This window comes from Sinohyriopsis cumingii, chromosome 19 (assembly GCF_028554795.1).
Source record: "Sinohyriopsis cumingii isolate HCF-2022 chromosome 19, ASM2855479v2, whole genome shotgun sequence".
Lineage (NCBI taxonomy): Eukaryota > Metazoa > Mollusca > Bivalvia > Unionida > Unionidae > Sinohyriopsis > Sinohyriopsis cumingii.
Genome location: NC_142979.1, coordinates 48020599 through 48042155, shown reverse-complemented (window position 1 = coordinate 48042155; position 21557 = coordinate 48020599). Strand labels below are relative to the sequence as shown.

Below are 21557 nucleotides of genomic sequence, written 5' to 3'. Positions count from 1 at the left end.
GAGTTCTGCATACCACTTTCAGAGTCCTTTCTTCAAGGTCACAGTCACATTACAAGAACACTTTTTTAAGGTGTGAAGGCTGTAGCTAATGCCGTTTGAGACTGATATGCAAATTGGCACACTTTTTCTTCATGTCACAAAGATGTGTCACATATCACATCACTCTTACAATTTCATCATCAGTGTCAAGTTCACATGCATGTGGAGATATGCTATAAGCCCCTGTTTAATTACTCTTCTTGATTTACAATAACTTCTGTAAGCAATTCATTTTTTTGTATTTGGGATTCATTAACAATAGGTTCCACCGATTGGTTGATGCACAGGATAGATAATACAATTTCCTAGACTTGTATGTATCAGAAGAGTAAATAACCATTTAAAAAAACTTTAGCTTGCCCCCAAAAGTGGCTATTATGTTCAGATTTGACTTTATTTTTGTAAGACAGAAATATTTCATTTATCACACATTATACATTGGTAACAGGTGGTTGTACTACAGTATTACCATAACAGCAGTAACACTCCTATTGAAGCCAAGTATGTGTTTCCTCTGGATGACTCAGCAGCAGTCTGTGGCTTTGAAGCTTTCATCAATGGGAAGCACATTGTAGGTAAGGGTATATTAGTGTCATTTTTCACATGAAATATTTGATATAATATTGCATAAACCGATTTGATTTTTTAGTTATATCACTGTTGTAAAGCTGAGACATAGGAAACTCTAAAGAGAGATGAATTTTGACGAAAATATAAAACTCTTACAAGTACTGTAAGTGACTTTAGGTATGATGTCTAAGTTTAAAATATAGCTTCAGGGTTTACAGAGGCCTGGAAAAGCCCTGGAATTGTAAGGGTTTCCTGGAAAACTTATGGAATTAAGTCATAAAGGGTTTGTTTTGCTTTTGGAGAGTCCTTGAATTTTGATAAAGAAATCTCCTTGATGTTTTCCAAAATGTCCTGGAGTTATTATAAATAAAATAAATTTAATTGGTTTTCAGAGTTTATTTGAAAGAAAAATGTTTATTCACATTTGAAAAACAAAATTATTGATCATATTATGTGTTCATTAGTGTTGCCTGGATGAATTTGACCTGGTATGATGTTAGTGCTGACACTAGTTTGAACAATACAGCTGGGTACGAGTCTTTGATTTTGACATTTGGAATCCTCTGATGTTGTTTTTAGTATTAGTATACCTTCTTGAAAAGCCCATGTCCAGTGAAGTGGAAGAATTCTTTGTAAATGAGGAAAGTTGAGTAAGGTGAAGAGTGGTTACATATGTTTAAAATCGAACTAAGTGTCACAATTGCATCTTTCTTTGGTCTATCTTCTGTAAGACTGATGAAGATGGAAAGGACGAATAGCCACCCATTGGAGTAGTCCATTGTCAAGCCATGACAAGGTTAAACAGTTTTCATGTGGTGAGATGAATGCAGCATACTTAAATCTGTTTGGTTTGGCAGAGTATTTTGAGCATCCAATGAAAAACAGTGTTTCAGGTTCGTTTGTGATACTTTTTGATGCAAGTCTGAAGAAAATGTTTCAAGAAAATCATTTGGATGTTCACTTTACATTTTTAATGATCCATCCTTTAAAGAAGACTACTAAAATTTGAGAAATTTTTGCATAGGAAATGTCAGAATATTTTTCTACTTAAATTGCAAAGTGAAAGAAATTAAGAAGTTTTGAAACCTCAGTTAAAGTGTTCATGATGATTCTAGTTTACTGACTTGTGTATATTTAAATGTAATGATATGAATAAAAAGGTTTCAGATGTTAACTATTTTCTTCAGTTTTGTTTTTATTGCAAAAGTTGAAAAATGTTTTCTTCAGTTAATTTGTTACAGATTTGATCTGCCAAGAAAAAGTTTATGTTCAAGCTAAAATATCATTTTTTATTCCTATATTATCAAGCTCATGGACAAATTTGATAATTAATGATGTAATTTTGCATCTGATTGACTGACCATATTACCAATCTGGAAGCCATATTTGTGACCTGATTTTGATCAGCTTGAAATACATTTCTGTCAGGTACGTGGAGTGTTTAAATAAGGAGCTTAGATCAGTGTGGGGCTCAGCTTATATGCGAATGGGTTTATACATGAGTATATACGGTAGATCAATGGATATTAATGAGGTGAACTTAAAATTGATTGATTGAGGTTCTTATCACTATTAAAGCCGTATTTGTGATTTGTTGGGTTTATTATTATCAACATCTTAGTTGGTTTTGATTATAAGTAATAAAGGGCATATTAATTATGCCTTCATCTTTAGACAGAATGTTCATCAGGTTACAGTAAATTAGGTAAAATAGACTTGATGTAAAGTTTTGGTTGTTTTTTACACTACTACATAAACCTGCTTAGGTGAAAGGGTCACCTGTTAATGATGCTTCAGGATAGAAAAGGAAAATCTGCCGTGAAGTTTTTGTCAGATACTGATGGAGCCTCGTGTTTGACACAAAATTTGAACCCTTGGGTGGAATATTCCTATTCTACACTGATGCATATGAAGGAGTCTGTTAATACTATATGATGTTGTATTATAAGTATGCATGTGTTTTCAGGTCAGGTGAAAGAGAAAAGCAAGGCAAGGAAGGAGTACAAGGAAGCAATAGAGAAAGGGCATGGGGCTTACCTTATGGAAGAAGAAACTCCAGTAAGTTGTTTGTTATCCACATCCATTAGTACTGAGGATATTGTGATACCCTTTCTCAGTCATTCTGGCTCTCTTTTGAAAGGATTGTGATACCCTTTCTCAGTCATTCTGGCTCTCTTTTGACAAGGATTGTGATACCCTTTCTCAGTCATTCTGGCTCTCTTTTGACAAGGATTGTGATACCCTCAGTCATTCTGGCTCTCTTTTGACAAGGATTGTGATACCCTTTCTCAGTCATTCTGGCTCTCTTTTGAAAGGATTGTGATACCCTTTCTCAGTCATTCTGGCTCTCTTTTGACAAGGATTGTGATACCCTTTCTCAGTCATTCTGGCTCTCTTTTGAAAGGATTGTGATACCCTTTCTCAGTCATTCTGGCTCTCTTTTGACAAGGATTGTGATACCCTTTCTCAGTCATTCTGGCTCTCTTTTGAAAGGATTGTGATACCCTTTCTCAGTCATTCTGGCTCTCTTTTGACAAGGATTGTGATACCCTCAGTCATTCTGGCTCTCTTTTGACAAGGATTGTGATACCCTTTCTCAGTCATTCTGGCTCTCTTTCGACAAGGATTGTGATACCCTTTCTCAGTCATTCTGGCTCTCTTTTGACAAGGATTGTGATACCCTTTCTCAGTCATTCTGGCTCTCTTTTGACAAGGATTGTAATACCCTTTCTCATTCATTCTGGCTCTCTTTCGACAAGGCTTGTGATACCTTTTCTCAGTATTCTGGCTCTCTTTTGACAAGGATTGTGATACCCTTTCTCAGTCATTCTGGCTCTCTTTCGACAAGGATTGTGATACCCTTTCTCAGTCATTCTGGCTCTCGTTTGACAAGGATTGTGATACCCTTTCTCAGTCATTCTGGCTCTCTTTCGACAAGGATTGTGATACCCTTTCTCAGTCATTCTGGCTCTCTTTTGACAAGGATTGTGATACCCTTTCTCAGTCATTCTGGCTCTCTTTTGACAAGGATTGTAATACCCTTTCTCATTCATTCTGGCTCTCTTTCGACAAGGCTTGTGATACCTTTTCTCAGTATTCTGGCTCTCTTTTGACAAGGATTGTGATACCCTTTCTCAGTCATTCTGGCTCTCTTTTGACAAGGATTGTGATACCCTTTCTCAGTCATTCTGGCTCTCTTTTGACAAGGATTGTAATACCCTTTCTCAGTCATTCTGGCTCTCTTTCGACAAGGATTGTGATACCCTTTCTCATTCATTCTGGCTCTCTTTCGACAAGGATTGTGATACCCTTTCTCAGTCATTCTGGCTCTCTTTCGACAAGGATATTGTGATACCCTCTCTTTAGTCTTTCTGGCTCTCTTTCAACTAGTCTTGTGTATGACTAAACCACTGAGTGCAGATTGACAAACCTTGACATTTATTTTTTCCATCTGTCAAAACTATGTATGATATGAATTCTGTATTTGTCACCCTTCCTATGCACCCTGGAAGAGGGGAGGGGTCAGAAGGTTTAATGCAGCAAAATTTCAATTACAGTGATAGTTTTCAAATATGTTTAGACCAAACTGTGCACATGCAGCTATGGCATTGAGAGATAATAAGCATAAAATATTTCAGGTTCTGACTTCAGGGTCACTGTCATGGATGAAGTTGAGGATGGGTGTAGTAAATGTTTCATTAAAAAAAATTGGGACTTTGCTTTTGAAATTACTCTTGTTTAAGGTTTGTGTATGTTTGACATAATGCTCATCAATAACTTGCCTTTAAAAGTCTTTTTTGCCGCAACTTATACTTGTCATATAGTGTTATCCATTTTTCACATTCCTATATGCATATGATCCAGTTTTCTGGTGTAGAACAATAATGATAAATATCTCTATCCTTCATGACATGACTACTATCTTTCATCACATGACTGCTGTCTTTTCATGACCTTCAGTCTGATAATAGTGCACACAAACTGGCAAAAAAATCCCTGATTTTCATTTTTACTTGAGCTTTCTGTCACAGTAATCAAAATAAGAGGTGTTAGTGTCAGATGTGTTGGAAAAGAAAGTTCCACCCTCAGCCTTCTTTCAGAGGTGTTGGAGAGGAAAAGTCCATTCTCAGCTTTGTATCTGATGTGATGGATAGGAAAATTCCAGCCTCAGCCTGTGTCTGAGGTGTTGGAGAGGAAATTCCACCCTCAGCCTTGTATCAGAGTTGTTGGAGAGGAAAATTCCAGCCTCAGCCTGTGTCTGAGGTGTTGGAGAGGAAATTCCAGCCTCATCCTTGCATCAGATGCAAAATTCTGACACTTGGAATATTCTAGTCTGTAGTGATGCATATGAAGGATTCTATTAGTCTGTCAGTTCTGTTTCATCCTCTCCTATTCTTTATAACTGAATCTGGTTTTTCTTTATAACTTTTGAAGGACTGCAAGGATTGCTGCCAAATTTAATGTTTTACATTCAGAAGATCATGTCAGACATAATTAAACCCAGTTATATCCCATTTTGCATCATATGAGACTCACAGTTCAGCATTGTATGTTGAAGAATGATTTCCATCGATCTTTTTCGTTTTCTTGAAATAAAAATTATCTCTGAGACCTTTTAAAAATAATGTTGCAAGGCAGCATTCTCTAACATTCAGGTCTGTCACTGAAAATTTCCATACAATATATCATGATTCATGGTAAAATTTGCAGGTGAGCTATTGCTCAAAAGTCAATCAAGCTTCATGGTAAATTTGCAAATGACCTATAGCTCATAGGTGGATCATGATTCATGGTATATTTGCAAGTGAGCTTACTGCTCTTTCACCTTGAAACTTTGGTCAGTTATAGTTCTGTAGGTATAGATGTTACACATACTATTAGAACTTTTATTTCCTCCTTAGGTAATTATAATTCATTGCATTACAAGATGAATTCATGTATCTGACAAATATTTGCACAAACTATGTTTCCTAAATTTGAGACTTGGTCCATGTGTCACAGGTTGGAAACTGTGGAGATCCCCAACCCATAACTAAATAATTATTCAGATGTAGAGTTTATAAAAAGGTAACATCACATTTAAAAACAAATGATCCCATAAAATCTCCAAATTTATAATGTTTCATAATGTATAGCTGTAATTGATCTGATATAAAGATGAACAAATACACCTAGTCTTCACAAGTACTCCAAAAAGAGTACAAGTTTACAGTTTGGAGATTTTAGTACTGTGACAGCTTTTTCTAGTTAAATTTGAAAATAAATCTTTAATATGCTTTTATAAGAATTGTATAAGTAACAATAGTTACATAAGAAAAATTCCATATGTTTAGTTCATTATTTAATTCTTCCTTTACAGGATGTATTCTCTGTCAGTGTTGGTAATTTACCACCCAACAGTGATGTCCTAATTAAAATTACCTTCATTACTGAACTGCAAGTCTCTGGAGATAATGTATGTTTTTATCTACCATCTTCTGTGGCCCCATGGCTAAAGGATGCGGCACTAGCTCAGCAAACACAGGTGATAAACATTAATCCCATAATGTTTGTATTAGTTTTATGATAGCATGCCATAAAATTAAATATTACACTTTTGATTAAGGTCCTAGCAATGTGGCATTGCTAAATTATGGGTAAGTTTGTATATAATGTTAACTATCAATAGTATAACCCTCTTTTATAAAAAACGAAACTATATATGACACTTTTTTAGAACCTAGAAACAGCACAAAGCAAGAACGTATATAGTCAGCATGCCACTTTACATAAGGAGTCTGTTTCTTGTTGAAGTTACTGTAAATCACAAAAATATTAGCAAGCATTAAATTTTACTGAATTTAGTGAGTGAATAACTTTCACTAAACTTGTATTCATTAAAAAAAATTGTAATAAAAAGAACATAATATGTATTCTTTAAGTGTTGAAAACTGTTTGTGGTTCTAGAACCAGGATTACAAATACCGTTAATAACAACATTTTAGTGTCTTTGCATTTAGTGTGAGACTTGATTTTAATTATATTAGTTGCATGAAATTTCACTGCATTACCAATTTGTAAGAATAAAAATTGGTGATAGCAGGGCACCTATGAAATGGTGGCTATTGATATCCAACCCTGGTTAAAAAACTGCGTGTTCCCATACTCATTGGTCTCAATACCACCATACTTTTTGACCTTTTCATCCGATTTTAAAATGTTAGCAGAAATTAGTTCATTTGCTAAATTTGTTAAAATATTTATACATACAAATATTTTATGATTGAGAGATTTAGCAGTCCCCATTTTATCAATGATGTTATGCTGTTGACTAGCTAGAAGGACTGCTGAATGTTGTTTTTAAGAATTACTGCGATGATGTTTAGTTTGTAATTTTATTGAACTGATATATGTTACTATCAAATGTACTTCATTTTATTTATTATTTGCAGTTTTATAATCCCTTTCTGTTGGTATATAGCAATCACATTTCATTTTGTTTGTGTTTTGATGATCCTTTTTTGTTGAAATAAAGTGATCCCATTTGTGTTTTACATTGCTTAGCATATAAACACACATAATACTTAAGTATGATTGTAAATTCAATACCACTAAAACTTTATATTTTGCCCATTTGTAATTTCCTAGGGGCTGTTTGAGGAAAGGCAATTTTTATAATAAAAACATTATATGCAAGGGAACTCAGATTACTCAAAGAGTTCACATGAAAATAATACAAAATTCTAAATTGCATCATTCTAATGGTGACTACTCCATGACAACAGCAGATCATGGTGTATGTTGTTTGTTTCACTGATTATACACTACATTAAACAATGGCAGATCTTATACATGGATGTATATGTTAAAGACCTTAAACCATGTTGTAAGTTGTGAATGGTCTGACTGGTAGATTTGCTTGGATTTAGAATTTTGATCCATTCCCAGGGTAGAGCAGTGGTGGATGTTGGGGTGTCTCGTTAATAAGTATACTATAATGTATTTTAAAATATATAGTAATTTCTTAAATTCTATAGAAATAGGATTTGAACTCCACCTACTGTGTAATTTAAGGTAGCACTGTAAAGTGAGAAACCTCTGCTTAGCAGTTGTTATTTTTTGTTATTATATTGGGATGTGTACAGTAGGTTTATAATTTTGTCACATTCCCTTGTGGCAGAGCTTGCATGTGTATAACACTTCTTTGCATGTATATGCATAGGGATTCTGGGAGATAGGAATAACTGAGGAAAGCATGAAGAGAATGGTGCTCTTGTTGCAGTTGTGGGAATTTTCATGAGGTTGCAGTTTGCAGATTTCAAGGTTGTTACAAACCACAAATTCAAAGTCCCAGTGAACAATGATCCCAGTACAGACACATGAAGACATTCTTTTCAGTTGCATAAATGTAAAAATTGACAAAAATCATAATTTGCAAAGGCATGAAAGGTGATAAAAAATTCAATGAATTCACAATATACTAATTCGAATACTGAGCCTGTATCCAATTGTGAGTTTTTTTGTTCTCAAAAAATTTCATGTTTGGATATATTTTGCATCTATTTGCAGCAATGTAAAACTAACACAGGATATAAAAGTAGTTTTTAACTATCTGATTTTTGCAGAACAGGTTAAAATACTTTGCCATGATAAAATGCAAAAGTACATTCAATAATAAATTTATTGTTAAAAAGATAATTGTGTGCAAAAGTTTTGACTGATCACATTTATTATTTTTTCATCATAAAGAATTGGTAATTCATGCTTACATTTTGATTTTGAGGGAATATGTCTTTCATTCCTAAAACCTTGATCAGAAACCCTTAACTGATGGCTTTAGTTTATAGAAGGTTATACAATGGTCCCCTTCTTATACAGCTACCCCTTTTGCACCGGGAAAGTGGCCTTTTAAGATGGGTGGCCTTTCCAGAGGGGGACTAAATTTTGTGTGAGAAGTATATGTAATGAATGTAGTAAGAAAGCTGCATACTTCAGAGCATTTAATATCTTCATTTATTATCTTCGTTTAAAAGTAATATTAATTATTATACTGTTCTTCTTGTCTTAAGAATCAACTTATTTCAACTGGATATACATTAATCATTCTTATTCTTGGCATATGCATGATATGCAAGTGGATATTATTGTTGTCATGCTCATTGCAAAAATGTCATTTAAATCTTGGTACATATATAATTCTCTTTCCATTTTCTTCATTTTCCCACTGCTGCTGAAGAACCTCCTTATTGGTTATGACATTGTTTATTCAAGTCTTTTCAAAATAAAATTGTTATCTTCGAGTCTTTTTTACATAAAATTGTTCAGCAAGTCCCCCCTTCCCACCTCATCCGATGTCGTTGAGTAGAATAACTGACTTTCTTCTAAAATAATATGTCTCCATTTACATGATAACATGTTAATGTTTTGTAATGATTTCTTTGGATGTTGCTAACTGTATGTGATTTAATTATGCAGATGAAACTTTTGTAGAGTGGACGAAATGCCTTCTTCATAAAGGAAGTGATAAATGTGTTGTCACGTGATTTTTGGGGTCTTTGTGTGGTACCCTGTTTTGTTCAAGGTAATTTTTCAGTGTGTGTGTTAATGCACAAAATCTGTTTTTACCCTATGCTGACTCTGTTATGATCTTGACAATTATGTCCAGTTGTAATCATCAAAGAGCTCAACAGATGTGTGAAGCCCAAAACTCTATCATAACATTGTTGAACCCATTTCCTATAAATGTCAGCTTTTATAGACAATGATATAATATTAATCTTAGTGTTACATGTACTTTAGTCAACACTTCTTTCAATAATGGAAACTTGACATTGGGAGACATGTATGGACAATAGAGATAATCTGATTACTTACCTGACATCACAATATGAACTAATTATTGATTCTGGATACATCTGAAATAGTGGCTGCTTGTGAGGGAAACATTTTACATTTTTGTACTAATATGCTTTCCGCTGGTCATGTTAGAAGGGTGGCCGTTCTTAAGGGGTACTTTTGAACAAAAACTTATCAGTGCCAAGTGATTCTGGCCATAAGAAGCAGGTGGCTGCTGGTCGGGGGGGGGGACATTCAAGAGGGGGACTACTGTAATTGTATATTGTACTATCTGACTCTTCCTGAAGGGATTTGATGTACACGACATTCAGGCTTTGTTTAGAATGATCAGTGTAAAAAAGTATCAACATGTGGGATGTCATTTCCAGTTGTCTTTCCTATCAAGCTTAGGCAGGATATAGGTTTCTCTTTTACAACAATGTTGTTGTTGCTGTTTTTTGCATAGCTGTCAGTACTATGTGGTCTTTAAATTTAGCTCATGACAATTTCTCAAAACTTGCTGGATGTACAGTTATTGGAACTAGATAACTGACAACATCTGGAGAAATACTACTCACCCATCACAGAGGTAAGTGACATTGTCCTACTTTGGCATTGGGTTGGGCTAAGGCAAGGGTAAGATTAGGTTAGAATGAGGAATCATACCATGAAAGAGCAGGTTATACAAAAATATATATTGTACAAAATTCTTATTATAGGAAAGCCTTCATTCTGTGAAAATAAAGGACAACAAAAGATGTGAATGCTCAGTTCAAGTTTCTATTGAGATGCCCTTTGACATCAGGAAGATCTACTCACCAACTCATAGATTAAAAGTCAAGGTAGCATAGAATAGAAATAAGTAAATTTAATTCAGTTTTTTCTGAAATATTTCGTAGTATATTTTGTCAGCAGTTAGAAAATAACAGCATTTTTTCTGTGATTGTAGAAAAAGCAAAGTAAATATTGACATTCGAGATATGCAAGAATAGTCAGTTTATGTCCTTGTGTTTTTGGATCACCTGGCCTTAAGGTCAAGTGAGCTTTTACTGTGGTCCTGCAGCTGTATGACATTCATCAACAGTTGCTTGTTACCCATCTGGAGGCTGTTCCTATGCCATTCATCAACAATTGCTTGTTACCCATCTGGAGGCTGTTTCCTATCCAGCTTTGATCAACTTGGAATATGGGCTTATATCATCCAGAGTTTCGCAGAGAAAGATAATGACCAGGATCTTGTGTATGATAGGCATGACTTGTTACCGCTTAAAAGATTGTATTTCTGATCTGGTTTTTGATCAAACTTGGTAAGTAGGCTTCATATGAATACAGTTATGAGTGAGCTCCATGCAAAATGTTAATGAGGTGATATTTCATTTAATTGACTAAGATTGTCAGTATTTTTGTAACACAATTTCAGATCACATATTTATCAAACTTGGTAAATAAGTTTACATTATCAAGTTATCCATGAGTTTATTATGAGCGAAATCTATGCCTATTAATAAAGTGTCCTTGCATCTGATTGGCTGAGCTTCTTATCATTCAAGAGAGAATATTTCATACCTGATTGTGATCAAACTTGGTAAATAGGTCCATACATATTAATGAGGCGATTTTTTATTTATTGGCTTGGTATTACTTTAGTGACTCAATTTCTAATTAGTTGTTTATCAGACTTGGTAAATTGACCTATCCCCAGTTGTGAATCATTCTGCTCGATTGATCAATCAGCGAGTGCTATTATACACACCTCCAGGCACTGTTTACTTCCACCATTTTCCTCCAACAAGCTGCTTCTGTCGATATCAACTAGTCTATTGTATATCAGTAATTTTTTTCAATTCTTCAGTTAAATGCTTACAGATCATAAATATGTCATCTAAAAATCTGAACCAAAGAGATGGATTAAACTTTTTGTTTTGAATAAAATCCTTTTCTAATTCACTCATGAAAGGGAAGAGTATATAGGAGCCATATTAATACCCATTATCTGTATGTAATTCGTATTATTAAATTGAAAATACTTATTTTCCAAGATAAGTTTTCATTATTATTACAAATATCTTCAATAGATAGTGTGATATTATTAGGATTGTTATCAAGAAAATATTTGCACGCTTCAATACCACCTGCATGCAGAATGTTGGTATATAGTGATGTTACATAATAATGATACCAGGATTGAAATTATCAGATAGATGTGGAATATACTTCAACTTTTTAATGAAAGTAGTTGTATCTTTAATGTATGAAGGAAGTGATTTCATTAAAGGTTGTAAAACTCTATCAGTAAATTTGGATAAGTTTCCAGTATATGAATTACAATCTGATATAATGGGGTGTCCTGGAAAATTTAAAGATAAATTATGGTCAAGTTTTGGGTAATATGTAGAATTGAGGTGTACGTATGTTAAGAGGGAAAGTATCAAATTCCTCACATACAGAATTATTATTTTTAGCGATCTCATTAATGCATGTTGAAATTTTTTATTTAATTTCTAATTGACGTTCAACTTATTTAGCATAATCATCTTGATTCACAGTAATAATATTGTTTGACTTATCATCCTTTTTAATCACTATACTGTCGTCATTCATTAGATTATATACAGATTTAATTTCATCCTTATAAATATTACTATGATATTGCTTTAATTTAGTTAATATATCTTTTGTGATCGCGTATATATAAAAATTTATATAGGAATCACGTAAAAGATTACTTAATTCTGTTATAGAAAGGTTATTTGGGTGACAAGTTTTGGGATGACTTCTCCAACCAATTGGGGCGACTGAGACAACCACTCTGGGGTGACTTCTCCAGATACGTGGGGGCGAGTTCTCCATGGGGCGAGTTCTCCGCATACCAACGTAACTTAGAGAAGTGCAAGCGATGGATAAATGCTCTCGCTTTCTGTCTCTGTCTCAATGTTGTTTCATATGGCAAATATTGCTCACCAATATCGTCTGGCATATCTTTTAATGTTATCACGCCCGCCATTTTCACAGAATGTTTGTCGGAGGTTAAGAGGTTGTCAAGTCACGTGTTCGGTAGACGGAGCAATCTACCTTCTGGCATAAGGTCAATTGGCTTCTATCAGAATATCAGATGAGTTTTATTATGAGTGTGATCTTTGCATATTAATGAGTAGATCATGCATGTTATTGACAGAGCTTCTTTCTAGCTGAGAGACTGTATTTCACACCAGGTTTTAATCAAACAAGGTAAATGAACTAAAATGTTGCAATACTTTTTCTTTAAGTCCTATGCGTATTTATGAGATGACCATGCATCTCATTGGCTGAGCTTGTTTCCCCTCTAGAGTTTGCATTTTTTGTAGGATTGTGATCAAACTTGGTAAATAGGTTTATATCATTAAGTTCTTGGTTTATGTGTTTATGATTATGTGTGAGATCCACGCATATTACTGATGTCTTCATCAAACTGGCTGAGTTAGTTAACATTCTAGCAAATATATTTCTGATGTTGGATGAATTTGATAAGGAGTAAAGTCTGTGAATAGTTAATTTTCTTAGATCTGTGCATATTAATGAAGTAATTATCCCATCTTATTGTCTGAATTAGCTGAGCATGTTATGTCTCTCTAGTGACTGTCGTCTAGTTTCAATAAAACATGTAAAAATGTTTAATATATATAATTAGGATCTTTGATAGCTTTTATTATGAGCAAGAGACAATGCGTGCTAATTATGTATGGGGGGGGGATACATTTTTTTCAGATTGTAGTTAAAAAGAGACAAAATCTATATTATATAAAAAATTATATAGTCTCAGATCTCATGATTATTAAAGAATTATTACTGTTGTTGCAAACAAGGTGATTCTTAATAATTGATATTACTACTTTATCTACAATAAAATCATCAATCTTGGCTTAAATTTCTGAATAAATATTTATGATTCACTCCATTAACATCAATGCTTTTCATAGTCAAATTGCATTTAAATATATGACTTGCCTTATATAGATGCAGGTATGTATTAGTTACTAAATGAGAGTGATCACACCAGTAAATTGGTTAAGGTTAATGTATAGAAAATAAAGTAATTTAATTAGGCACTGAGTAAAATTATTAAGATATAAAATTATTAATTCTTTGTCAGAAAACAGATACAAAGGCAGTTGTAGAAATACCAAAGAACTCCAGGCTGGATGAGGGATTTGAACTTCAGGTTTCACTTGCAGAAATCCATGTGCCAAGAATGTGGGTGGAAGAGCATACAGAAAAAGATTCACAGGTAAGTACAAACCACACTCTGGCTGTAATGCAATTTATGGTGCCATGAATTTGTAGCATTTTGTGAATGGGATTACATTACTCTGATTTCAGATGTATAATATAAAAAATAACATAGATCCCAGAATGGGATTCATGTTTATAGCCATGTTTTATGATGGACTGTGCTGTACTGAGATAATTTATACTGAGGGGTCACTATAGTAATATTGACATTTAAAGATGGGATTTTGGATCCAGGTACATATCTATACAGGTGCAAGACCCAGTCTAGCAAGCAATCGGGCACATACTTGACCAATCAATGTGAGACCCAGTCTGGCTAATAATCAGACAATAGCAGGTCTGTATCTAAACTTTTGACACATTTTGCAATAGATTGTCTCTGTCTGAGCTGTTGACACCTTTTGAATTAGCTTGTCTCTTAACCGTTGATACAGTTTGCAATAGCTAGTCTCTATCTAAGCTATGGACACATTTTTCAATAGCTGGTCTCTAGCTCGTCTCTGTCTAATCTGTTGAACCAGTTTGAATTAGCTTGTCTCTTAACTGTTGACACAATTTTCAATGATAGCTAGTATCTGTGAAAGCTTTGGACACTTTTGCATTTGGTGGTCTCTGCCTGGTCTCTGACTAAGACATTGACACATTTTGAATTGTCTCTAAGCTGTTGAGACATTTTGCAATAGCTGGTTTCTGCCTAAGCATTGGATACATTTTGCAGTATCTGGTCTCTGTCTCAGCTTTGACACATTTTAGCTGCTGATACAGTTTGCAGTAGCTAGTCTCTGTCTCAGCTTATGACACATTTTGGCAACAGCTAGTCTCTGTAAGCTGTGTCACATTTTGCAATAGCTGGTCTCTGTCAAATCTGTTGACACGTTTGTCAAAAACTGGTCTCTATCTGTAAGCTTTTGACACATTTTGCAATAGTTGGTCTCTGTCTAAGCTGTTGACACATTTTTCAATAACTGTTCTCTATTTGTAAGCTGTTGACATATTTTTCAATAACTGGTCTCTGTAAGCTGTTGATACATTTTGCAATAGCTGGTCTCTGTCTAAGCTGTTGACACATTATTCAATAACTAGACTCTCTATCTGTAAGCTGTTGATACATTTTTGAATAACTGGTCTCTATCTGTGAGCTGTTGACACATTTTGCAATAGCTGGTCTCTGTCTAAGCTGTTGACACATTGTTCAATAACTGGTCTATCTATCTGTAATCTGTTGACACATTTTTCAGTAACTGGTCTCTCTAGCTGTAATCTATTGACACATTTTTCAATAACTGGTCTCTCTATGTGTAAGCTGTTGACACAGTTTGAAATTGCTAAGTCTATGTTTAAGCTGACTGCAGTTGGATAGGCCTTTTGTGAAACAAATACATCAATAATTTAAATGCAATATTTCATGAAATGATGTCATGCGCCCTCCCCACTCGACTGACAAGTTTATATGACACAAAAGCATTTAATTCTGATCTGTTGTTGATTTTTCTACTTTTTTAGGCCTGCATGTTGACCTTCTACCCAGAGTTTGAGAGTGAGAAGGAGGAGTCAACTGAAATTCTTTTCCTAATTGACATGTCAAATTCTATGAAAGGTGATGCTGAAAGAGATGCTAAAAAGGTCAGCCTTTCCACATTCATCCTTACATTGGTGTTTTGAATTTTAATAACTGTTATAACAAAAACAATCAAGACCTATTATGCATCATGTTGATCCACTCTTAAAATATGGCTTCTTCTGTGATTGATAATTAATAAAGTAAAATGTAAACTTTTTTTCACCAAAAAATTGTTAGATGTACCTGTAGTTTGATTTAAATTAATGGAGGGCATTTTGGCATTAAGACAAATAAATTATGCAATTCAGCCTTGAAATGTTGTTTCTGTTAATGAAACCAAACAAAATCTTGAAACAGCTACATGTAAAAATCAACTTACAATGGATGCATATTGATCTTATTTGACAGAGAACATCCTGGCATGAAGCCCCTAACTATTTTTACTAATGATACTGATTGTCTGTTAAATATCGTAATGTATTTTCTTGATTGGATAGAGCATCAAAAAAAATTTTTAAAAACGTTTTGACCAACACCAGACAAATTTCATGTAGAAAATCATGTCAGTAACCCTAATAAGCAGACCAGTTGCAAACCAAACCTTCTTTTCATTCTCCTACTGCCCCTACAATGTCTTCAGATCACCCACACACACACACACACGCACACACAAAGCTCCTATGTGTAGATGATTGCATTGTTTCATTACAATTGTTTCTTTCTGCATAACTTCCTTGCATCATTTGTATTGCATAATAAATATCAATTTGATTATTAAATCACTTTTTCAAACAGGACCTAATAAAGTACATGATGTCTAGCTGAAAATACACGCCATATGATGTCTAGCTGAAAATACACACCATAGTCAACATATACCAATGTTAACAAAGTCACCAATGCCATTCCCTGCTATATGAAATTTGTAGTTGAATTTCTGCATTAAAAAAATGCCTGTTTCATTAAAGGTGCTTGAACTTGCATTGCATCAGCTGCCAGCAACCTACTACTTCAACATAACTGTATTTGGCACATCAAACTCAGACTTGTTTTCTGCATCACAGAAGGTATCCAAGTCAACACTTGAGAGAGCGCAGGAACATGTCAAAGTAAGAATTGTTACATGAAATCACATATATCATACATTTCAACTGTTCTTAGCAGTTTATTTCATGAAAGAATCTGACTGTTTGGATGTGTTATAAGAGTCCTGCATTTGGATGTATGTAAATGAAATTTTTAAAATAATAATTTAAAAAGTTGCAAGGTTTTTCTTGAAAAGGCTCATAACATGTAAAACGAATTCAGTTTGTTTCATGTAGAAAGAATTCAGCTTGTTTCATATGGAAAAAAAATAGTCTGTTTTATCTAGAAACATTTCTGTTTGTTTAATATACAAAGAATTCAGTTTTTTCTATAGAAAAATTCAGTTTGCTTCTTATGGAAGGAATAAAGTTTGTATACAAAGAATTAAGTTTGTTTTGTATCAAAAGAGTTCAGTTTGTTTCATATTCTTATAAAAAGAATTAGGTTTGTTTTGCATAGAAAGAATTCAGTTTTGTATAGAAGGAATTCAGTTTGCTTTGTATAGAAGGAATTCAGTTTGTTACATATAGAAGGAATTCAGTTTGTTTTGTATAGAAGGAATTCAGTTTGCTTTGTATAGAAAGAATTAAGTTTGTTTTGCATAGAAAGAATTAAGTTTGTTTTGCATAGAAAGAATTCAGTTTGTTTTGCATAGAAAGTATTCAGTTTGTTTTGCATAGAAAGAATTCAGTTTGTTTTGCATAGAAAGTATTCAGTTTGTTTTGTATAGAAGGAATTCAGTTTGTTACGTATAGAAGGAATTCAGTTTGCTTTGTATAGAAAGAATTAAGTTTGTTTTGCATAGAAAGAATTAAGTTTGTTTTGCACAGAAAGAATTCAGTTTGTTTTGCATAGAAAGTATTCAGTTTGTTTCATATAGAAGGAATTCAGTTTGTTTTGTAAAGAAGGAATTCATTGTTTCGTATAGAAAGAATTCAATTTGTTTTGTAAAGAAGGAGTTCAGTTTGTTTCGTAAAGAAGGAATTCAGTGTTTTTCGTATAGAAGGAATTCAGTTTGTTTCATAAAGAAGGAATTCAGTGTTTTTCATATAGAAGGAATTCAGTTTGTTTCATAAAGAATGAATTCAGTGTTTTTCATATAGAAAAAATTCAATTTGTTTTGTATAGAAGGAATTCAGTTTGTTTCGTAAGAAGGAATTCAGTGATTTTCGTATTGAAGGAATTTAGTTTGTTTCATATAGAAGGAATTCAGTTTGTTTTGTATAGAAAGAATTCAGTTTGCTTTGTATAGAAGGAATTCAGTTTGTATTGTATAGAAAGAATTCAGTTTTATATAGAAGGAATTCAGTTTGTTTTGTATAGAAAGAATTAAGTTTGTTTTGCAAGTATTCAGTTTGTTTCGTATAGAAGGAATTCAGTTTGTTTTGTATAGAAAGAATTAAGTTTGTTTTGCATAGAAAGTATTCAGTTTGTTTCGTATAGAAGGAATACAGTTTGTTTCGTAAAGAAGGAATTCAGTGTTTTTCATATAGAAAGAATTCAATTTGTTTCTTATAGAAAGTATTCAGTTTGTTTTGTATAGAAGCAGTTCAGTTTGTTTTGTATAGAAAGAATTCCATTTGTTTCATGTAGAAGGAATTCAGTTTGTTTCGTATAGAAGGAATTCAATTTGTTTTGTATAAAAAGTATTCAGTTTGTTTTGTATAGAAGGAATTCAGTTTGTTTTGTATAGAGGGAATTCAGTTTGTTTCATATAGAAAGAATTCAGTTTGTTTCGTATAGAAGGAATTCAATTTGTTTCATATAGAAAGTATTCAGTTTATTTTGTATAGAAAGAATTCAGTTTTGTATAGAAAGAATTCAATTTGTTTCGTATAGAAAGTATTCAGTTTGTTTTGTATAGAAGGAATTCAGTTTGTTTTGTATAAAAGGAATTCAGTTTGTTTTGTATAGAAGGAATTCAGTTTGTTTTGTATAGAAAGAATTCAGTTTGTTTTGTATAGAAGGAATTCAGTTTGTTTTGTATAGAAGGAATTCAGTTTCTTATAGAAGAAATTCAGTTTGTTTTGTGTAGAAGGAATTCAGTTTGTTTTGTATAGAAAGAATTCAGTTTTATATAGAAGGAATTCAGGTTGTTTTGTATAGAAAGAATTAAGTATTATATAGAAGGAATTCAGTTTGTTTTGTATAGAAGGAATTCAGTTTGTTTTGTATAGAAAGAATAAAGTTTTATATAGAAGAATTCAGTTTGTTTTGTATAGAAAGAATTCAGTTTTATATAGAAGGAATTCAGTTTGTTTTGTATAGAAAGAATTCAGTTTTATATAGAAGAATTCAGTTTGTTTTGTATAGAAGGAATTCAGTTTGTTTTGTATAGAAAGAATTCAGTTTTATATAGAAGGAATTCAGTTTGTTTTGTATAGAAAGAATTCAGTTTTATATAGAAGAATTCAGTGTGTTTTGTATAGAAAGTGTTCAGTTTGTTTTGTATAGAAAGAATTCAGTTTTATATAGAAGAATTCAGTTTGTTTTGTATAGAAGGAATTCAGTTTGTTTTGTATAGAAAGAATAAAGTTTTATATAGAAGAATTCAGTTTGTTTTGTATAGAAAGAATTCAGTTTTATATAGAAGGAATTCAGTTTGTTTTGTATAGAAAGAATTCAGTTTTATATAGAAGGAATTCAGTTTGTTTTGTATAGAAAGTATTCAGTTTGTTTTGTATAGAAAGAATTCAGTTTTATATGGAAGGAATTCAGTTTGTTTTGTATAGAAGGAATTCAGTTTTATATAGAAGGAATTCAGTTTGTTTTGTATAGAAAGTATTCAGTTTGTTTTGTATAGAAAGAATTCAGCTTTATATAGAAGGAATTCAGTTTGTTTTGTATAGAAAGTATTCAGTTTGTTTTGTATAGAAGGAATTCAGTTTGGTTTGTATGGAAGAAATTCAGTTTGTTTTATATAGAAAGTATTCAGTTTGTTTTGTATAGAAAGTATTCAGTTTGTTTTGTATAGAAGAAATTCAGTTTGTTTTACATAGAAAGTATTCAGTTTGTTTTGTATAGAAGGAATTCAGTTTGTTTTATATAGAAGGAATTCAGTTTTTTATAGAAGGAATTCAATTTGTTTTGCATAGAAGGAATTCAGTTCGTTTCCTATTGAAGGAATTCAGTTTGTTTAAAATGTTTATGTGACATAAGCATATTTGTAAGAGCCATAATATATTACTCAGAATTCACAGTCAAAGAGAACTCAAAAGTCAAAATAGAATGTTATACATCATATTCTTCCACTTGGCATCTGTATTGTTTTAATTTAGTTGATTAAATATAGTTTGAGTAACACACAGTGCATCATTATCTGGCCCCTTGTTGGGCCACTCTTTGTATACTATGGTTACTCTGCCAGACATGAGGTCAGTGCAGCCAGTATGTTAATAAGCTAGTAACTAAATTTAGATATTTTCATGTACAACCAATCAGACGACCAAGCTGGAGCATGTGAAGAAACATTGTTGTATGAGGCATTCAGTCAGCAGCTGGGATGCCTGTGGAGATGTGTACTTTTCAGTGTCAACACTGCACTTAACTTAAAAAAATTATCTGCGTAAAGAACCACCCACCTCCCCTCCTTCCACCATGTCATTCATTTTGGGGCATTACCTGCATAGCATACTGTTCCAGTTCTGTTCTCAGGCTTATTGCCCGAGTTCATGCATTCATAACTTGTTTGATGCCCAGTTTGTCAGTACTTGAGAATACTTTTTATGCTATATATACTTCATACACGTTTTCCGTGGTGCATGTATGCAGTATCAGCTGATGTTTGTTATCATAGCAATCCTCAGGATCCGACTTATCAAGTTTCGGTTATTTGTCCCCATATACCTCGTATCAGCTGCTTGCGGCTCCACATACAGGAGTCGGACAGTCTGCACAACCCTACAAACTCCCCAGAGTCTCTCTTCCTGAGGTATTCCTATAGAACAAAGGGTTATTGCCAAGTTTCAGGCATTCATAGCTTTGCTTTGGAACCCAAAATTTGTGCCAGTACTTAAATGTACTCAACTATTATGCCCATATATACTTCATACCCTCTTCCTAAGGTGCATGTATGGAGTATCGGGTGATGTTTGTTATCATGGCATCCTCAGGATCAGACTTGTTGAGTTTCGGTTATGAGTGTTCCTATATACATCATATCTGTCACTTGCGGCTCCACATACAGGTGTTGGACACACTTCACAGCCCTACAAACTCCCACAAGTCTCTCTTCCTGAGTCATTCCTATAGAACAAACAATTCAGAGCTACGCTGGTGTAGTGTGGTGTGACAGGACTTGCCCCCATTATGCCAAAGATTATTTTATATGTATAATAAAGTGTCTATTGAACCTGTGTATTGTGTGTTATTTAAATTAGTAGTTACAAGATCAATTGTATTTTATTATCAACTTTTGAAACTGTTAGCCCTTACTTTCAGGGAGTTTTCTAAAAATGTTATGTATAAAAAAAAGTCTAGATGAGTATTATAATAATCTTGATAAACACAGTAAAGATATTGCTGAATATAAAAAAGTCTAGATGAGTATTATAAAAATCTTGATAAACACAGTAAAGATATTGCTGAATATAAAAAAGTCTTGGTGAACTTTAAAAGAGTCTTGAAAAATATAAAAAGAAATTTTAAAAGTTTTTTGAGGACATAAAGTTGGTCCAATTGAATACAGAAAAACTTGTGATGAACATAAAGAAAACTCTTGATGAATATAAAACAGTTTTGATAAATATGAAAAGTCTAAATTAAAATGAAAAGCTCTTATTGACAATTAAATGGTCATGATGAATATAAATAAGGTCTTGCATACTATAAAATGTTTTGATAGCAAAATCATGATGAATATAAAAAATGTCTTGCATACTATAAAATGTTTTGATGGCAAAATCATGATGAATATAAAAAATGTCTTGATGAATATATATAAGGTCTTGCATACTATAAAAAGTCTTGATGGCAAAATCATGATGAATATAAACAAGGTCTTGCATACTATAAAAAGTCTTGATGGCAAAATCGTGATGAATATAAAAGAGTCTTGCATCCTATAAAAAGTCTTGATGGCCTAAAACTCACGATGAATATAAAAAATGTCTTGATGAAAAAAGAAAGCATTGATGATCTTTAAATGCAGCATTCTGGTCTCTCTAGATGAAAATTAAAGTTCTCGATGAACGTTAAAAAAGATCTTGATGAATATAAA

General features: G+C 33.0%; 1 protein-coding gene across 1 annotated transcript in view; it reads left to right on the top strand.

Moving 5' to 3' along the window:
* Positions 1 to 21557, top strand: part of LOC149775655 (protein mono-ADP-ribosyltransferase PARP4-like) — a 126873-nt gene that overhangs the window by 52210 nt on the left and 53106 nt on the right. The window contains exons 15-21 of the mRNA XM_089943841.1: positions 488 to 614; positions 2576 to 2667; positions 5969 to 6133; positions 10143 to 10265; positions 13553 to 13687; positions 15196 to 15315; positions 16222 to 16362. Coding sequence (XP_089799967.1) covers positions 488 to 614; positions 2576 to 2667; positions 5969 to 6133; positions 10143 to 10265; positions 13553 to 13687; positions 15196 to 15315; positions 16222 to 16362 — 903 coding nt within the window. The remainder of the gene's footprint in view (positions 1 to 487; positions 615 to 2575; positions 2668 to 5968; positions 6134 to 10142; positions 10266 to 13552; positions 13688 to 15195; positions 15316 to 16221; positions 16363 to 21557) is intronic.